Source organism: Lipophrys pholis (assembly GCF_963383615.2).
Source record: "Lipophrys pholis genome assembly, chromosome: 10".
NCBI classification, from domain to species: domain Eukaryota; kingdom Metazoa; phylum Chordata; class Actinopteri; order Blenniiformes; family Blenniidae; genus Lipophrys; species Lipophrys pholis.
The window spans coordinates 26,841,871-26,859,894 of NC_137640.1; the positions used below are offsets into that span (position 1 = coordinate 26,841,871).

The 18,024-nt window shown below is 42.4% G+C and overlaps 1 protein-coding gene across 1 annotated transcript; it reads left to right on the forward strand.

The window, feature by feature from the left end:
- The first annotated feature begins 8,065 nt into the window (after window positions 1-8,065).
- Window positions 8,066-17,599, forward strand: amotl2a (angiomotin like 2a). Its single transcript, XM_080472813.1, has 11 exons — window positions 8,066-8,181; window positions 8,739-9,551; window positions 9,641-9,797; window positions 10,219-10,363; window positions 10,451-10,543; window positions 13,381-13,676; window positions 14,236-14,426; window positions 14,530-14,631; window positions 14,723-14,883; window positions 15,157-15,330; window positions 15,869-17,599. The coding sequence occupies exons 2-11, from the start codon at window positions 8,815-8,817 to the stop codon at window positions 15,952-15,954; spliced, it is 2,142 nt and encodes a 713-aa protein (XP_080328939.1). The 5' UTR covers window positions 8,066-8,181; window positions 8,739-8,814; the 3' UTR covers window positions 15,955-17,599.
- Window positions 17,600-18,024: the final 425 nt, after the last annotated feature.

Genomic DNA, 18,024 nt, shown 5'->3' on the forward strand with positions numbered 1-18,024 from the left:
AGGTGGCTTTCAAGGTGCTTCGCCGCAGTGCAAATTCAAACGGCTCTCACAGATCAGGTATGAATGAAAACACCTGCTTGTCTGGTTTCGGTTTTTAACCACCTGGTGTTTGTCAGTGTGGCGGTTGGGAGAGTCTTCATCAATGCTGCACGGCCCAGAATGGATTGTTTAGGCAAATGAGGCAGCAGGATGTTGGTGTAGCTGCAGAGATAACTATCGCCACAGCCGCTGCACTCTGACCTCTGGCTGAAGCAGATGGCCGAGACCCTTTCGTCAACACCGCAAACATTAAACCTAACACGCTCAGCAGTCCAATGTACTTTACTTCACAATTCAATCATGAACAGTGGCTAAACAAATACATAAAACTAGTGCTGTTACAGTAGCCTTTTACTTCATATCCATGGGTATTAATTATTCTTTAGCAGTAAAGTATTAGTAACTGACAACTAGTACAGAAGCTTTAGTATTAGCATCACTTACAGCTCTTTGTTGGAAGTCAAAAGCAGCTCTGTCTGTGAGGTTTTTCTCTGAAAAAGTGCAGAGAAATGACTGTGTTGTATTTGGCACTATACCAATAAAACTGAATTGAGTTTTTCTCAACTTGAGGTAACTGGAGAAGTATCTCATTAACTTCAAACTGATTCTATTCCCCTCATGGCTGCATGAAAGATTTTTTGTAAGTTGCATCAGCAGCAAAAGAAAAAGATAAGAAAAGCCACTCCTGTTAAGTCTTTAGTCTTCATATCCATGTGATGCTCGGTCGGTCAGTTTTCTATGCTAAGTAGCTTGATTGGCTCTTGTTTGGTTTGAAGTTAATCAATACGTAGTTATATGTCTCATAGAGAGGAGGTGTGGTGTTTCCACACACCACACCTACTCTCTTTTGGTGAATTTTAAATGTGTCACAGAATCAAAGAACAACTTTCATGTTACTTTCCTTTTTCATTGGAATCACTTATCTGTTTTCATTAGACTTTCTTTACACAGGTAATCTCACTGAGATATTTCCTGTACAGTACAATAAGATCGATACAGGATGGTGCGAAGGTTAAAATACAGAAAAACAGGGACCATTTTTTAAAGACGCCCTTGATGAGCTTCCAAATCCAATAATGACATCAAACTGGAGAAGTTCAGATCCTGCTGTAAAGCATTCCAGTTTCTAGTGACAGAGTAAGAAAAAGCCTTTTCATCAGTCTCTGTACGTATCGAACTAACAGCAGCTCCGTCTTGTTTGAGTCTGAATTGGGCTTTTCTGTGTGGAGTCTGCATGTTCTCTCTTTGCACTTTAGTTTGATTCTACTGTCTGTGAGGTCAGCCTAAAGTCCTTTTCACGTGAGAATGTTTTCTTGTGAAGATTGTCTTACGAGTAACCCTTTTTTTAAAACCTGCACGACACAAGTTTTCTGAAACACTCTACTTCGTATGCACTGTGATTCTAATAAATAATGTATCTGCATCTACACCGATAGCTCGACAATAACAACTGTAGATTCTGGAGTGTTTCTCCAATCAAGGGTACAAATAATACAAAATCATCTGGATCACATGTGGAGACGCATTTTTCACAAAAATGAAGAAAGACGGTTTAAAGGAGGTTGAATGTTTACAGCTTACTGTTCACTTTCTGCATGTATTTACAGTTATAATACAAAAAACGAAGCAGCGACTGGTGGCCTGGTATGAACATTTCTGTGTTTCTGGCATCTCTAATTGAATGGCGATTGTTATCATAATACCTGAAAACAAGAAAAGCAATGTTTTTTTCCAGTTGATTGTTGTTGTGTAAACAAGGCCTGCTGGTGTGCATGTGTGTTATCTGTGCTTGCCCGTCCAGCATGTTTCTCTGCCTTTGCACAACTTCAGCTTGCACGGCTCCATCGCCTTACAACTGTCGTTTCAAGGCAACTGATAACTGACTTCTACTCTCTATCACTTGCTTTTACCCAAACTATCATTTATAAATGAATGGTTTGATTCAGTTACAGTGCAAAAAGTGTATTTTGTGCGTGTTTGTGCATTTTATACAGTAGTACTTAAAAGTTCATGCACACGTTTATTTTTTTCTTTCTTTTTTACAATTTCTGTAGCCGAAATGGGTACAGGCTGAAGCCAAGGCCTAATTTATGTTCAAACCTCAACTTGTCTTTATATACCTCAACTAATGTATTGTACAATAAATATTACATTACCAAAGGCTGATTGGTTCATGTTTCAGTCCGATCTACTGCGAGATTCTGATTCATCAGGCATTGCAGTTGATGTGTAAATTGTATTTAAGTCGCAGGCATTGTGTATTTTGTGGAATCGTATTTTTTCCAAACCACTTGTGATGTTTTTTAACTAAACATTGTCAAATACTTTCCAGTTCAATACTTTTTTTTTCATAGTTCATGAAACCTTTAAAATATACACTGAGCTTTAAGCTCCTTGTTGTCCTGTTTTAAGTTGAATCTCATCTTAACGGAGTTGTATCCTCAGGTTGATCACTGAAGGGATTAAACATCAGCCAACAGCTGTAAATGTCACAAATCATCAACACAGTATTTGACAAAGTTGTCCTTTATTACTTTTGGGCATATTTGCACTTGCTCGTACAAAATGGAAGATCTTGAGAGAAGCTTAATATTCCCTTGGGGAGAACGTGAATCCCATCACAGTCTATGTGGGGGGAAAGCTTCAGCAGCAGCAGCAAGCCACCAGGAAAATATGTGTCCTTTCCTTATCTGTAAACAGCATCGCCCACAGGCGTAGTCCTGTTTAGAGTTCCTCACTAGTTCAGCGTCACTTGTTTACCTTCAGGGTGATGAGGAATTTCTTATATCACCAGGTGCCAGAGATTGCTGCTTGCTTGACCAGCAAGTCAAATTTATGTAAATGGCTTGTTCCACATCCCTCAGGGTGCTGACATTTGTTGAGCTCTGGTGTGAGGAAGCGAGAGTGCTCTACCTGCTGTGCTCACAAATTACATCTCCCCATCCCTACATTAGCTTCTATATGGTTTCAATCTCTGTGTTCCATTTGAGTAACAACAAACAAGCATCAGATTTAATTTGACCCACGTCTGTATATTCAGCTCACTCTTTTTTTTTCCTCTCTTCTGCACCCATAAGTCATTCATGGCTATTGTCTGGTCAGAGCAGGTTTGAGGTTATGAAATGGGACAGCCATGCAGAGGGGTTATTCACTGCAGAAACCCCCATTAAAAGAACATGTCAGCGGCTGCTGGGTGCCCTCCTGTCGTCCCCAGTAAAACAGCAGAGGGGAGGCTCCGTCAGACCCCATGCACATGGTAATGTGAGGAATGTGGCCATTTCCTCCTTTGCAGGAAAACAAAAGGAGCTGCTGAAGCGCCTGGCTTGTCCCACCTCACATAACAAGGCTGGCGCTCCCAGATCACGGTTTGCATTGTGTTAACCCAGTCAGCCCAGGCCGTGCCCGTTAACGGGTTCAAATGGCTGATCTTAAATGTCACTCCTCAACGTGGCTGCGCTGCAAATTCAGTGGAAAGCAGTCAAAGTTCTTACTCACAGGAGTGGGGCTAAGCTTCAGGTTTTTCCACAGCGATGGTGTAAAATGAGCTGCTCGGAGCTTTAGGAAGATATTTCACATCGTCGATGATGCCTTTCTCTTTTCTCAATTAAATGAACGAACCTCAGCGCAGATAGGAGCAAAGTATTCGTAGTATTAAGTGTTAGCATCTTGGTTGGAACTATTTTTTCATAATAAATACAGATGGAATTCTCTTTCTTCAGTGAAATGAGGCTCTGGTTGGATGAACACTTTGACTTCAAGGAAACGACACTGCTTCGATGGTACCTACATTACTTGGTGGTCACATGAGAAAACTGATCAAACTTAAAAAGATGTGACAAAAAGATATCAATATTATCTATAACTCGTCCTCTATCAATACTTAGAAACATTCACACATTAAAGCAGCTCATGGGTCAAGAAATATAAAACAGGGATACCAAACTATGCCGAGAAGCCAGACTGTCAATTCTATTTGCACGTCTTTTACTTTTATCTGAGTAAGTTACACAGTAATATACTCAGTGTACATTGTTCGCGTGCAGCCACATACAGCAGTATACAGTACTGCACAGCATTGCACATACATGAATTTTATCTACCAACGCCTACAACAGTGTCTACACCTGAACAATGACTCAGATATTACATCTCCTGTCTTCACCTTCATGAAGGTAAACGTCTTTGAAAAAAAAAATGTGTCCATGATGGACAATCCAGAAGGTGGTTAGCTCAGCTCAGTTCAAGCAAGAGGAGCAAGGTTGAAGAGCTTGTTGGTCTAGAGGTTAGAGGAGCAGACTTGAAGTTTGAATCCCACTGTTGACAGGGCATCACTGTCCCCGAGCAAGGCTCTAGACCCCCCCCAGTAACTCCTGGTACTCAGCCCACTCGTAGGCATAGGATGGGTTCTATGTGGAGATATGTTTTCCCCGAGAGGGATTGATAAATTAACATCCCCCTCCAAAAAAAAGCTATGTCCACTTGCAAAATAAAGTCAATCTTTTGAAGAAGTAATTTCATTTCTTAGTCGGAAAACAATGACTACAGTAACAACTTTGGGTTAAGAGAACACCACAACTGATTAAAACAATTAAACAAACAATTTACAATTTCATGGTGTGTTTCCACTGAATCACAACATACGAGCTTATATCTAATCACTTCGTATTTTTACTGTGTATTGTATGCCTGGCCAGTAGTTTTCCGTTTCTTTTATTGTGCTAAACGAGGCTAACCAAATTTTTTAACTCGCAGTTGATTATGTGTGATATCAGTCACACAAAACAGACATTTTACATTGATGAGCGATATGATCATGTGGTTCAAACCACATCTACAGTATACGATCCAGATGCATGATGACCTGTTAACGCTGTTGATTCTCTCAGTTGTTTACCGACTGTTGGACTTAAACTGACATGGAACTCAGCATATTTTCCTGGTGAACGATTGGACTTCACGATAACCTGCAGTTTGTCTGCTGACTGCATCGCTTTAACAAGAGGAGACTTGTTCTGCCCCCCCCGCCCCCAAACCTCAAAAACACGCATTAGAATGGTGCTTTTCATGCAAAAACAAAAATGTTGCATTCAATAACATTGCTGCAGCCCAGCCCCCCGCGGCCAGCAGATCCCAGGGTCTTCATCCACCCTCCTCGCATGTCTGTGAGTGTGAAAGCAGCGTATGGCTGATGCTAGTGGCGGAGGGGGGAACAGCAGATGGCAGGGCTGCCCCCATCATGTCTGCTTTTTGGGGGAGAACAATGCATCTCTCAGAGCTCTTATTAAAGAAGGGGAAGGGGATTTCGGTCCACGGACAGCTGGCGGGCAGCATGCCCCCCCCCCCCCCCCCCCCCCCCCATCCCCCCCCCCACACCCCTCATCCCACCGTGTCCACAAACACACAGACACACACTCTGCAATTAACTGGCACGGGCCACGGCTTAAATATTTACCAGGCACATCCAAACAAAAGGCTGCTCTACATAATAACGATATATCCATAAATAGCAGTTATTTTTCTATATAGTTTACAGCTTCTGACATAAAGTGGCAGAAGTTATCTCACAAGCCACCTCATCACTAACTATGAATTAGGAATTCTGCATAAATTACAATATTTTCTTTATATTTACGTAGTTTCACTGCCACCAATCATTTCAAAGTTTAAGATATCTGTAAGGCAGTGACGCCATATTTCATTAAAACATTGAGCACCATGAAAGTTTAAAGACAACTTTAAAAAAAAAAATTATTTTGATATTGGACTTACAGCGAAGTGAATATTTGTTTTAGTCATTTAGAAAACAGCAATTAGCATTATTCTCGATACAACACAAATCCCAAATCATTTCTAAGTGATTCACTATATTTTGAAGGTTTGTATTTTCTTACTGATCCATTCACTTAAATAAAAAACAATAACCAGTTTGTCATTAAGGGGATTTATCAAGTAGATCTGATCCATTTATATGGCGTTTATTTATATATCCTTTTTTAAAAAGGAATTCATTTTTTTTAAAACACAACATTATGACCACATAAATAAAATGAGGTACCTATGATGAAGTTAACGTTCCAAAAAGTGGCAGATGAAAGACAAATATGAGGCTCATGTTTAAATTGGGAAACCAAAAAGTTAAAAAGTCAAAAGTTATGTCAATACTGAGGTTTTTTTGACATTCAGCTTCACCGATGGCATCAAACTATTCCTCTATTACAATAAAAAAAATATAGGATCCGTCTCTAAATCATTGTATGAAGGATTATCCAAATATGCCACAGTGATGTTTTTACGTGGCATTAACATCGACAACGTTTCAAGGGAAAATGCATCGTTTATGTTTCAGAAACGTTTTGTGTTTACACGGCAGGGTTGTGAAAATGATGTCGTTTCATGTTGGGCCACCAGTGACACACCTGCATGCAGAGAACAAAACGCTACAAACATTAACAATGGGAGAACACGGACATTCTAGTGGACAGACGATCAAGTTGGATTATTATTACGGGTGACTGAACTATAAAACCATCAAGTCCAGGAGAATATTAACTGGGAGTCATGACACTCTGGGGGGAACATTGTTCTTATTGTCCAGCTACTGAGCATGTGCAGAACAACTATTCACTACAGCCGTGGTGCGCGTGCACAATAGCAGCATTTCCGACAGCTACACAGAGTGCACACGGCGCACAAGTGTTTTCAGAAAAGTTGCGTTTTCACCTGCTTATACGACGACAGAGTTTTTGAAAGGTTCCACCTTCAAGCCGGTCTCAAGAAGTTGTATTTTCAGTGGCTTTGAACACCATTGCTGTGTGATCGGTCACCCAAAGTTTTGTGTTTCACTTGAAAACATTGTTGTGTAAACGAGGCCTTAATCTAAAATTTTGTTTTACTTAATGTGAGGCTGGGCTTAAAATCCTTTGAAACTGTCTCCCACGTTTCTGTGGCATGTGCAAACATTATACTGACGTGAAACTTACTTGAAACTTGGTATTAACCAGTTTTTCTTTAACTCCAAGCCTTTATTCTGAAAACATTGTTTCTCAAAGTGGCGCATACAAGAAGTATCTGGCAGGATACAGCAGCAGAATGAATCTGAGGGTTAATTCAATTTAACTAAATTCTATTCAATTCAACTTTATTTATATAGCGCTAAATACAAGGCACTTTTACAGAGAATACACAATAATCCCACATGAGCAAGCAAAGATTACTGTGGAAAGGAAAAACTCCTGAGGGGAATACCTTCTCCCACACTTTGACCCTCTGGTTTCACCCAATCCTGAACCTGGAACAAGGAATGGAACTGTTTTGACAATTCCGGGGAAGGTTCTTGTTAGAGCTGCTAATAGCAGCCACACAGAGAACGAAAAATGTAAATAAAATGAACGTGTCCACTTGAATAGAGAGGATGCTGAGTTTGATGGTGCAGGATGGAAAGTTCTTCTCTGGCCTGGTGGCTCTGCCTGTATTGATCAATCAGACTCCAACAAAGTGCTTTATAAAAACTAAAAAGACCCCCCCTCCGCCCACCTCTCCCCCAGAAACAAGGAACCTATATGCACATTGTATACACACACAGACCCCTCCTCGGTGCTTAATGTTTTGATTTATCCAATGGGGACCTTTTCTCCCCATGGTCACTATTCCTTGAGGGTAAAGTGCGCGCGCGCACGCAAACACACACACACACACACACACACGCACACACATAAACACACACAAAAAAACGAGCTCTTTTACATGACACTACAGCCAGCTGAGGATTCGCTGCTGCGCTGACTTCAGTCTCTCTCTCTCTCTCTCTCTCTCTCTCTCTCTCTCTCTCTCTCTCTCTCTCTCTCTCTCTCTCTCTCTTCCTCCTCCTCCTCCTCCTCCTCCTCCTCCTCCCCTCTGCTCTGCTTTTGATCCCACAGGGACTTGGAGCCTTCACATTCCAGTCATTCCAGGCGCAGCGAACAATCGGCTCTCAGTTATTTATTCGAGGCTCGCAGCTCCGCTCCTCAGTCTGCTGCAGCCCGCGGCGCGCGCACACACGCTCACAACACGAGAATACATGGAGCGCAGGAGCGAAGGAAACCCGTGCTGTTACTCCCGCAGAGGCGCAGCGATATTCAATTCGCACTAAACACCTATGATTTGGTGAGTTTCACATCACGTTCGAGCAAGTTTATTACGTAGATTTCCTCCCTGCGTGTTTACGCGTCGAAGCGTAAAGTGCAGCTGGTTCAGAACTAAATGGATTTTAATGTGAAAAGTAACGTTTGCAACGTTCTCGGCAAATATTGAGAAAAATGTGTATATTTTACTTTTCTGTGAGATTAATCTTTTTTTTTATTATCTATTTTTTTGAACCAATATGCTCTCATTAGATTCAACCACACAACATGATGTTTTTTCTTTCCGAATAATGTGTTGGCAGTTGTGAATTTCCCTCGTTTAACTGGAGAAAATGATGGTGTTAGTGCATGTGGGTAATAAAACTGGATCTGTTGTGACATCACTATTAAGGGTATTTCCAGCAGCTCCTACACTTACCGCTTGAAACAGAAGAGTTGATAAGCTGTGAATGAGGAGAGGAATGCTGGCTGTGTTTGGTGCTCATGACTGAGAAACAAATTCAAAAACCTCAGCTGATTAGATGAACGATAACTGAAGTGTTTTCCCATGCCAATCAAGATTGTGTTTTATTCTCGCAGATCTGTGATTCCCCACACCATAAGACTTGTGCAACTATTTAAAAAAAAAAAACAACCTTGTTTCTCACTGACTGAAATGAGAACTGCTGAGGAGTCATCTGGAACGGTCCTGCACCGTCTCATCCAAGAGCAGCTCCGCTACGGAAACCTGGCAGACACCCGCACCCTCCTAGCCATCCAGCAGCAGGCCCTGCGTGGAGGAGGTGGTGGTGGAAGCAGCAGCAGCGGCGGGGGAGGCACGGGCAGTCCCCGCTCCTCACTTGAAAGCCTGACTCAAGAGGACACCCAGTACATCCAGATGTCAGCAAGACAGGAGCCCCAAGGCCAGGAGCACCAGGGGGACTTCCTGCACTCCGAGAGCCCCGTGTGTCACCTGTACCAGCTCCACGGGGAGGAGCTGCCCACCTACGAGGAGGCCAAAGCCCATTCCCAATATTTGAACTCTCAGAAAGGACAGATGGAGCAGGAAGGCTCCGGTGTGGACGTGATGGGAAGCGAGCGGCAGTGGGATCTGAAAAGAGAGCATGCTCGATCTCTGAGCGAGAGGCTCATGCAGCTCTCCCTGGAGAGAAAAGGACTGAGAGACTGTGTGGCTATGAGCTCCTCACACAGCTATCCACAGCTGTATAATAACGTCACGATGGCCGTGGCACCGGACAGACAAGGAGCTCAGCTGTGTGGAGGCCAGCAAAGGCCACCGCCGGACTATCCTTACTGTGCCAGAGTCCCTGAATACATGGTCAGCCACTCTCAGGTGCACGGGCAGTACCTTAGAGACCCTCCTCCTCCTCCTTTCTACTCAGAGCATCACAGGTAAGAAAACCTATCAACACCTCCACATTACGTTCAGTATTTCCTTTCTGCTTTCTTGACTCAAACGACTCACTTCTGCCGCTCCACAGGTACGAGTATGTGTCTGCTCAGCCTCCGGTCGCTCACAATAGCATCATCGCAGCCTCGGGAAATAACTCGGCTTCGAGTGAATCGTTGATAAGGGAGAATGAGCGGCTCAGGACGGAGATGGAGGTGTATGCGGAAAAGGCCGCCAGACTGCAGAAGGTGAGACAAGAAGGGGCATGAAAGTGCAGACTGGAGATACTTGCTCATAGATGGCATAGGAAAAACAAAAAACAAAACTGTTTCTTGCCAAGACATGCCAAGATGAGAAGTTGTCTGGCAGTTGATTTCTCATAGAGAGATCCCCGGTGATTGGCTCGCCTCGTCGAAGTGGTGCTAAGAGCTCACTCACGGTTTCAGTGTCTGGAGGGTCTTGACACCTGGGACCCACCAGCCTTCACTCAGGAATGTTGATTCCTTCATTCAGTTGCGCGTCGCTTTATAAAGCCATTTGCCTTCGGGTGGTGGTCGTAGAGATGACTAATTAGTCTCATTCATACTTGCATCTGCATCACAGTCCAGGAGGTTGAATGGGGAGATTCTTCTCCCAGAAACTGATCTTCTTTCCACATTTTCTTCTCAGCTGGAGTTGGAGATTCAAAGGATATCAGAGGCTTACGAGACCCTGATGAAAGGCTCAGCCAAGCGGGAAACTCTGGAGAAAACAATGAGGAACAAACTGGAGGCGGAGATTAAGAGGTTGCATGACTTCAACAGAGACCTGAGAGGTATGTATCTGTGAACCGTTGAGGAAAACCTGTTAGATGTAACCGAAGAACTGTGTGTAACAGAATTACGTTTGGTAATCTTCACAGAACAACTTGACACTGCTACAAAACACAGAGTGGCCAAGGAAGCCGAGTGCACAGACCAGAAGCAGCACATCTTTGTGAAACTTCTGGAGCAAAGTGAGTACTCGTCTGTCTTGTAATAATAAGAATTATGTTTCTTCCAAAATAACAAAATAATCACAGAGAACAAGATAAAAATGTAATGCAACACCTGGTGCTGTTTGTGTAGGATTTGTTATTATTATATTGTGTGAAGGATAACAAAGCATACTTTAATACTCTCATATCAAGACATAAACTCTGCGTTTTTAGCATTTTGCTTTGAAAAAGAATCCCATATTCCAATGTTGTACAAGTTCACCTGATTGCTGCATTTATTTGGTCAAACTGATAAAATATGTGAGACTGTGACACCGTATTTAATCACAGTACAAATAAAATGTGACACAGCCTTGTCTGCAAATATCACAATATATAGTAGGACAGCTGTACTGAATAGTTTATGTTACAGTTCTACCGAATTCTACATAAATCTAGTCAAATCTATCTAAATTAGATTTTCTTTTTTAAAGATATGAGTCATGAAATATGTGCAATTCTGCTCAGTTTTACACAACCCATAAAGTCTATGATGGATAATCATCACATACTGGCGGTTCGTAGTCTTAAAAAATACTAAAAACTTTCAATTGACTTTCAAATAGTTCCTAGTGTTGAAACGTTACACTATCAATTACCTTAAAGAGAGATTGTTTATGAGATGTTTAACCAAGTCTAAATGTGTAACACCACAGATTTTTAAGCACACGTGTCATATCGTCAAAGAAAAAAGTTCATCGTTCTCAGTAAAATCCCCGCAGACGTTGGGGGACACTGGCTCTTTCCTACCAGAACCCCGTCTTGTCCACTTTTTTCATCTCCACAAAAGGTTGATCAGATTTGACAAATTACACTTTCCTGTGAGCCCCTTCACAATAGCAGGGAAATAGTTGAGCAGGGATTGGTTTCCTCTTTTTGGCACCGTTACACAAAGCGACATGTCGGGACACAAATGGCTCTATCGCTAATTTTAAGAGTTGTGCTTGGCACTCAAACGCCAGACGTTTTTCATAGCTGCAGTAAATGTGGCCTGGATTCCAAGAATTTTTTTCAGTATTTCAGGCTGTTCCACCATTAGGAATGCTCCCCCCCCACCCCCACCCCCCCGCCTCATTTTCTACCCTGTTTTGTATCTATGCTGCCCACTAATAGGTCTTTAACTTCAGGGCATCCCCGTCTAATTCAACATGACCCCTGGCTTGCTCCGTCTCCTTGTTTGGACATTTTTCTCCCAGTGTGGCCAAATGATAATCAGCCAGATGTGAATGTTTTATTGAGAATGAGGTGTTGAGAAATCCTTCTTACTTTTCATCAAGTCTGATCCAAAGGATTAGTCAGAAAAACCTTTGGTATTTGGCCATACTGATGGTCAAATGTTGTCTCTTATAGTTATTTAGACCTCTGCCAATCCTACTCGTGTATATACAAGAACGGGGTGTGTAATTTCTATATAGTATTTGGTTAAAAGTACCACTTGAAATATATTTTGAGCTGCTTGTTTACTTCACATCTTTAGAAGCATTCCTGAGCTTTTGCTGGTACAAAGCTATGCCTGTGTGCGTAAGTGGATAAGACGAAGTCTGCGTTCCCTGCGCAGGCATGCACTCATGTTGTGTAATCAGTCCCCGTTTACAAGTGGCACTCCCGATAAAGTGGCTCCACATCGGAAAATCGTTTATTAAAATATGCAGCAAATTAAAAACATGTAAAAGTGTATTAATTACGGGTTTATAAGATCTCGAGCAAAGTCGGTGCCCTGTAACTCAACTGTCAAATGTTGGTTTCTGATAGACGTACATCTATCAATCAGTCATTTCACCAGGAAGTCATTCCTCAGTGTGTCTTTTAGAATTTTATAGGATTTACCACCATTTAAATAAAAAAATTAAAATCGACATTTGTATTTTCCTGCCTGCGGTGGTACTATAATTGTTGAAGTTTTGAATGTTGGTCAGGAAAAAAGCAGTTATGTTATGCTACATTACAAACTTTGGGAATCATTGGTTGACAGTTTTCAGTGGGGCTGCTTTATAAATTGTTAAATTTACAGTTATCAACATGTGCAATGTGTCAAAAGACTGTCTGAACCGCAGTGAAATTCCTTCATGCACTATGTGCTCATTCTCTGCCAACACAAAAAATGTTCTAACTATGGACGGGAAGTGCAATTACCGGCATCACAAAAATTATGGAATCAGCTCAATCAAACATTTTGATATATTGAAAGCCCAAATTATTTCATATCTCATCACCATTAACCCAAAATTAGAACCACAGAAATCTCTGGAAAGTTCCCAAAAACAACAGAGTCTCCAAACTGCTTCACTTCTGAAATGCTGCTGCTCGTAAATTTAAATGCTCATCTCATCTCATCTCATCTCATCTCATCTCATCTCATCTCATCTCATCTCATCTCATCTCATCTCTTTCTCATCTCATGGAAAAACAAGCAGCCCAGCTCCAGCTGGTGTAAATTAGGGGCAAGACAAAGAGCACTGTTGTTTGGAAAATATCTCCTACAATACAAAAACATTAGCATCATCTAATGAAAATCATATCATTATTGAATTACTCAACATTATCTTGTATCACATGTGCAGCCTTAGTTTTCATAGTTTTGGACGTTTGAACTTCATCCATCAAGCATCATTATGTGTGTACATATGCGTTTGTCTTCCTTGTGATTCAAATTCTTTAAAAATCCTACTTGCCTGTACAGTCTCTTTACTATTCCTTTGACTACTCTGCAGCGCCCATTATTTTCAAAAGGTGATATTCTCCTAACATCTTGGTCATGGTCACGTCACTTAAATTCTTACCTCCGCTCACTTTCCTGTCGTTCTTCTGTCCCTCAGATGAAGAGCAGCAACGTGAGCGTGAACGCCTGGAGAGGCAGATCCAGCATCTGCGTGTGTCCGGCGAGGATTCCCAGCGGAGACGGGAGCTGCTGGAGCAGGCTCTGTCCTCAGCGCAGACCCGTAACCGGCAGCTGGAGGAAGAGCTGCAGAAGAAGAGAGCCTACGTGAAGAAGGTGGAGCGCCTGCAGAATGCGCTGGGCCAGCTGCAGGCCGCCTGTGAAAAGAGGGAAGCTCTGGAGCTGCGGCTCCGCACCCGGCTGGAGCAGGAGCTGAAAAGCCTGCGGGCGCAACCGGTGAGGAGACGAACCACTCAAGCCTGTGTTTCTTTATTAAGTCAGAAGTGTTTTGAGGAATGCGTTTATTTATCTTCTGGCTTCAGAATAAACTTCCAGTGAGGAAAGCTTAGCATCGCCAAACAATCAGAAACTACATTAGTCCTTGGATTCAGCCTCCAAAACCAAACAAACTTCATCCATTTCAGCTGTCTGTCACTTCAATTGGTTTCTCTCGGGGAGTGTTCCTCTACTCTTCATTTCAGTCCCACTCAGCTGGAATTAGGCCATAGTGAGGCAGGTTATGATGATGTGTTATTGCAACAGTAATCCTATATAGTCATATAATACTTAGAATTCATGACAATAGCCAAAAGTACAACTGTTTTACCATCCAGCCTCACCATGTTGACCCAGTACAGCAATCACATCACTACTGCAGATTTTAAAATCCCTGCTTGATGCTCGTATTTCCATCTGACCTGTAACACCCCCAGAAAGATCCTCCTATTGCAAATCGACAAACTAGACAAAATGTCAAAAATGGCTGTTGACAACTTCACTTTGCTGTTTTTTTCAGTTGCTGAGTCGAACAGTAGACCCCACGTCTTCAGAGCCGAGCTCGACCACATTGCAGCAGCAGTTCAGAGAGAAAGAGGAGCGTATTCTGGCCCTGGAGGCCGACATCACTAAGTGGGAGCAGAAGTACCTGGAGGAGAGCACCATGAGGCAGTTTGCAATGGACGCAGCAGCCACTGCAGCGGCACAGAGGTACCAAGATTTATGTCGAATGGGACAAAGGCATCGCTTGATAACAGATATTGAGAGACATTCAAGGATTCTGTAGTTTGACAGTCCTCTGTTTTCCCTTCAGAGACACAACCATCATCAACAATTCACCACGTCATTCACCAAACAGCAGCTTCAATCAGGATTTGCCTTTGTCCAGTCACAGACATCAAGAGATGGAGAACAGGTACTCATCTTGAGCTGCTCTTGGTTTTCCTTCATGGCCCATTCAGGCTTATTGTTTGGAGGTTTCATCGTATATTCTATGTGTCTTTTAGGATGCGCGTACTTTATGCTCAGCTCTTGGAGAAGGATGCCGTGATCAAAGTCCTACACCAGCGCTCCAAGTGGGAGCAGGGCAAGCTGGAGAAGCAGGGCCTTCGTCCGGCCAGATCCGTCCCCTCCATTAACACTGTGACCAGCAGCAAGGAGACTAAAGGTGAGTGTTTTTTCGCCTTATGCTTTAATGTCACATGTTATCAAGTGACAACTGGTGGATCGCTTAGTGCCACCAGACAGAATGTATACATTGCCCGTAGTTGTTTAAATAGACAACATGTTTTTAAACTGGAATGCAGATCATCTCGCACTCCAGAATAGCCCCCTCCAGAATAGTCATGGGAAGAACTCCGCCAGGGCAGATGTTCATGGGTGTGTAAATGTGGGATGTAAGCTGGTAATTAAGCCGCGTCCTTTCTTTGTCTGTCTGCAGCGAAGAGCCTCTCGGATGACCAGACATGTGTCGTCGCTGCGCTGCAGCCCCAGCCGCTCGTCGCTGTCCGGGGCCCCTGCCGAGACTCCAGCACCCAGAGTGACGAGGCCCCTCAGGAGCCCCAGTTCACAGCAGAGGGGCCGACGCCTCAGGGGGTCGCAGAGGCTACCACCGGTGGGTTCAAAGTCATGTTAACAATTTCAAGTCACCACATCATAGGTTGTTGTTTAATTCATTTCAGGAGTTTGTCTTTTCATTGACAACTGACGAATGTGTTGGCAATATTACGCCAGATTGAGGAGAAGAAACATTTGTAATGTCTTATTTTGATTTTGCAAAAGAGTGCATGAAAGAGTCCAGAGAAATATATTTGCTATGCAGATTTGCGAATCAAATAAAATAGTCACATATATAGACAACATTCAGAAAAACCCATTCATATAAATTAATGTTAGCACACATATTAACTTTATCAATATTTTCTTTATAACATATTTACTTTATTCTTCTGTTGTTTAGTGTTAATGATAATGGAAAAAAAACCAACTTTCTTCTTATTGTAGTTGCATTTACGTGGCTCTAAAACAGGACCGTTAAAACTTTATCAGGAAAAATAAAAGAGATTAGGTTGCATCTTTGAAAATGAGGTTGTCTTTGCTTTAGGACACCGTCGTTACTTTTCTAACCTGCTGATTTCTAACCTGGACCGCAGACACCTCGGAGGAGCAGCAGGCGCCACTCCAGACGTCACAGAGCATCAACGGGCCGGACGCAGAGATGGTCGAGATCCTCATTTGAGCGGCCGCCGCAGTTTGTGTGACTGAATGATGTCCGAGAGCGTCGGCTGAGGTGTGGGAAGTCTTCCTGGAAGTCCAGCGCAGACAGTGGCACACTTTGTGGGGGAGAGCTGAGCTTTTCCTCTCCAGACTGTGGGAGTCCGCTACGGTCTCTGGACAGTATTCTGCATTACGAAAGGAACTGGGCTTCAAACTCTGCATCTGCATATGTTGTGTGTGTGTGTGTGTGTGTGTGTTTGTGTTATGTATTATATTTATATTTGTAAATGCTGCTCATTTTGTGATAAGACTTTTTTTTAAATTATACACAAAAGACGTACTCTTCTTGATTAGCTAGTTTGTGTTCTGCTTTGTATTTTGTGACTTTCCAGTAGCATCCCTATTACCACGACCTCTAAAAGTAATGTGACTATTTATGAATTCACTCAAATTAGGCCTCCTTCATGTCTGGGGATTATTCTCCTTAACAACACAGCTCAAGTGTAAATGAACAGTTGCTCGTCCTTTCAAAGGCCCTGCTCGCAGCTCAGTGGAGGATTTGAAAACTTCCTCTGAATGCCGAGCCTGCTCATTTCTCGCCTAAAAAAGCCTGTAGAGGATTGACAGCGTTTCACTGGGGTCTAATTTTTCCAGATCCCGGGTTAATGTTTGGGGGGCCCTCAGATAGTGACTCGCCTCAAGCGTCTCGCTCCCCTCCGATGACACACTGGAGCTAATCTTCTCACATTCCTTGTTAGGGGAATGCTCCCGTTAAAGAAAAAGGCTATCTAAAGTCTGACCCCCTAGCCCTTGTTAAAATGGCAGACATTCTCCACATGATTCCTTTTCTGGGACTGGTTATTTCTTCCGAGCCGTGGTAACCGGTTCTACCAGAAGGGCGTCGAAATGGTCAACTATAATTGGCCTGCATTTGCTACTTGTTGTCTCCATCCCTGTGTTATATTCAGCTCCATCACTCAAGTATCTCACATTTCTGCGCAGCCTAATGTACTTAACTTGGAATTTTCTATTTATTTCTCCCTGCGTGATGTAGGATCACTGAACTTTGCTGAATGTAGACCCCTGTTTTCAAGGAATGTGCTTTGAATTTAACTGGAATGTGCCACAATTCAGATTTGTGCTTCTTTAGCGGGGAAAGGCTGCTAAAATTCAACGTCAGTGAGTTTCTGAAGACGCATTGGCGCTTGTGATATTGGGTTTGACGTGGACAACCATTACCAAGAGGAGTATTTGACACAAACAACCTCACATTTAACTATTCCCCTTCAACTTTTAAAGTCGGCCATATTTCCCATCACGTTGCACATGCTGGTCAGTGCATCGTGTTGGTCGAGTTGTTGCCCTTCTCCTTTTTTCTGAATGTGTTTACAAAAATGGCTATTTGAAGTGAGAGAAGTTAATATATTTGTTTTGTTTTTCCATTCATACGTGTGTCATTATTATTATTTTTTTTTTTTTTTTGGTGCCAAAGATGTACTCTACATTTAAGTTATAATGAATGACAAATACAAACGGTTCTGTTAAGGTGCCTTGCTTTTGCTGGTTGACCCAATTTGATGTTGCTGTGAACTTTTGTAAAGGAAACATTTGTAGGTATGCCTTAACATTTCTCAATAATAGATTAAAATTTTTAATATATGTCTGATAAAAAGCTGCCTGTGTTGTTTTTTGTTGAATTCTTACAAAGCTGTCACATACAAGAATCACAAAATCTGAAGGTTTGGACACTTTCAAGTATGAGGGATTCTCATCGGCTCACTTTTTTATTAATACCACTAAACAGCTAAAACTGAGAAGACATCTTGTGCTTGTTTCTACACTGTATTTACTGTACAACCACAACATGTAGGGCTTTAGTTACAACCAGTATTGCTGAAACAATGCCATTCTTACATTATGTACGTAGATCCACGAACACAAGGGCTCACAAATCATGCAAATATAACCCGTTTTTATGGTTGTTTTCATCTTTCAGGTCTTTTAACGGAATGATTTTTCTGATAAGATCAGCTTTTGGCCCTTCCATCTGTTCAATAGTCTACCCATCGTGCATTCATTATTAAATGCAGCA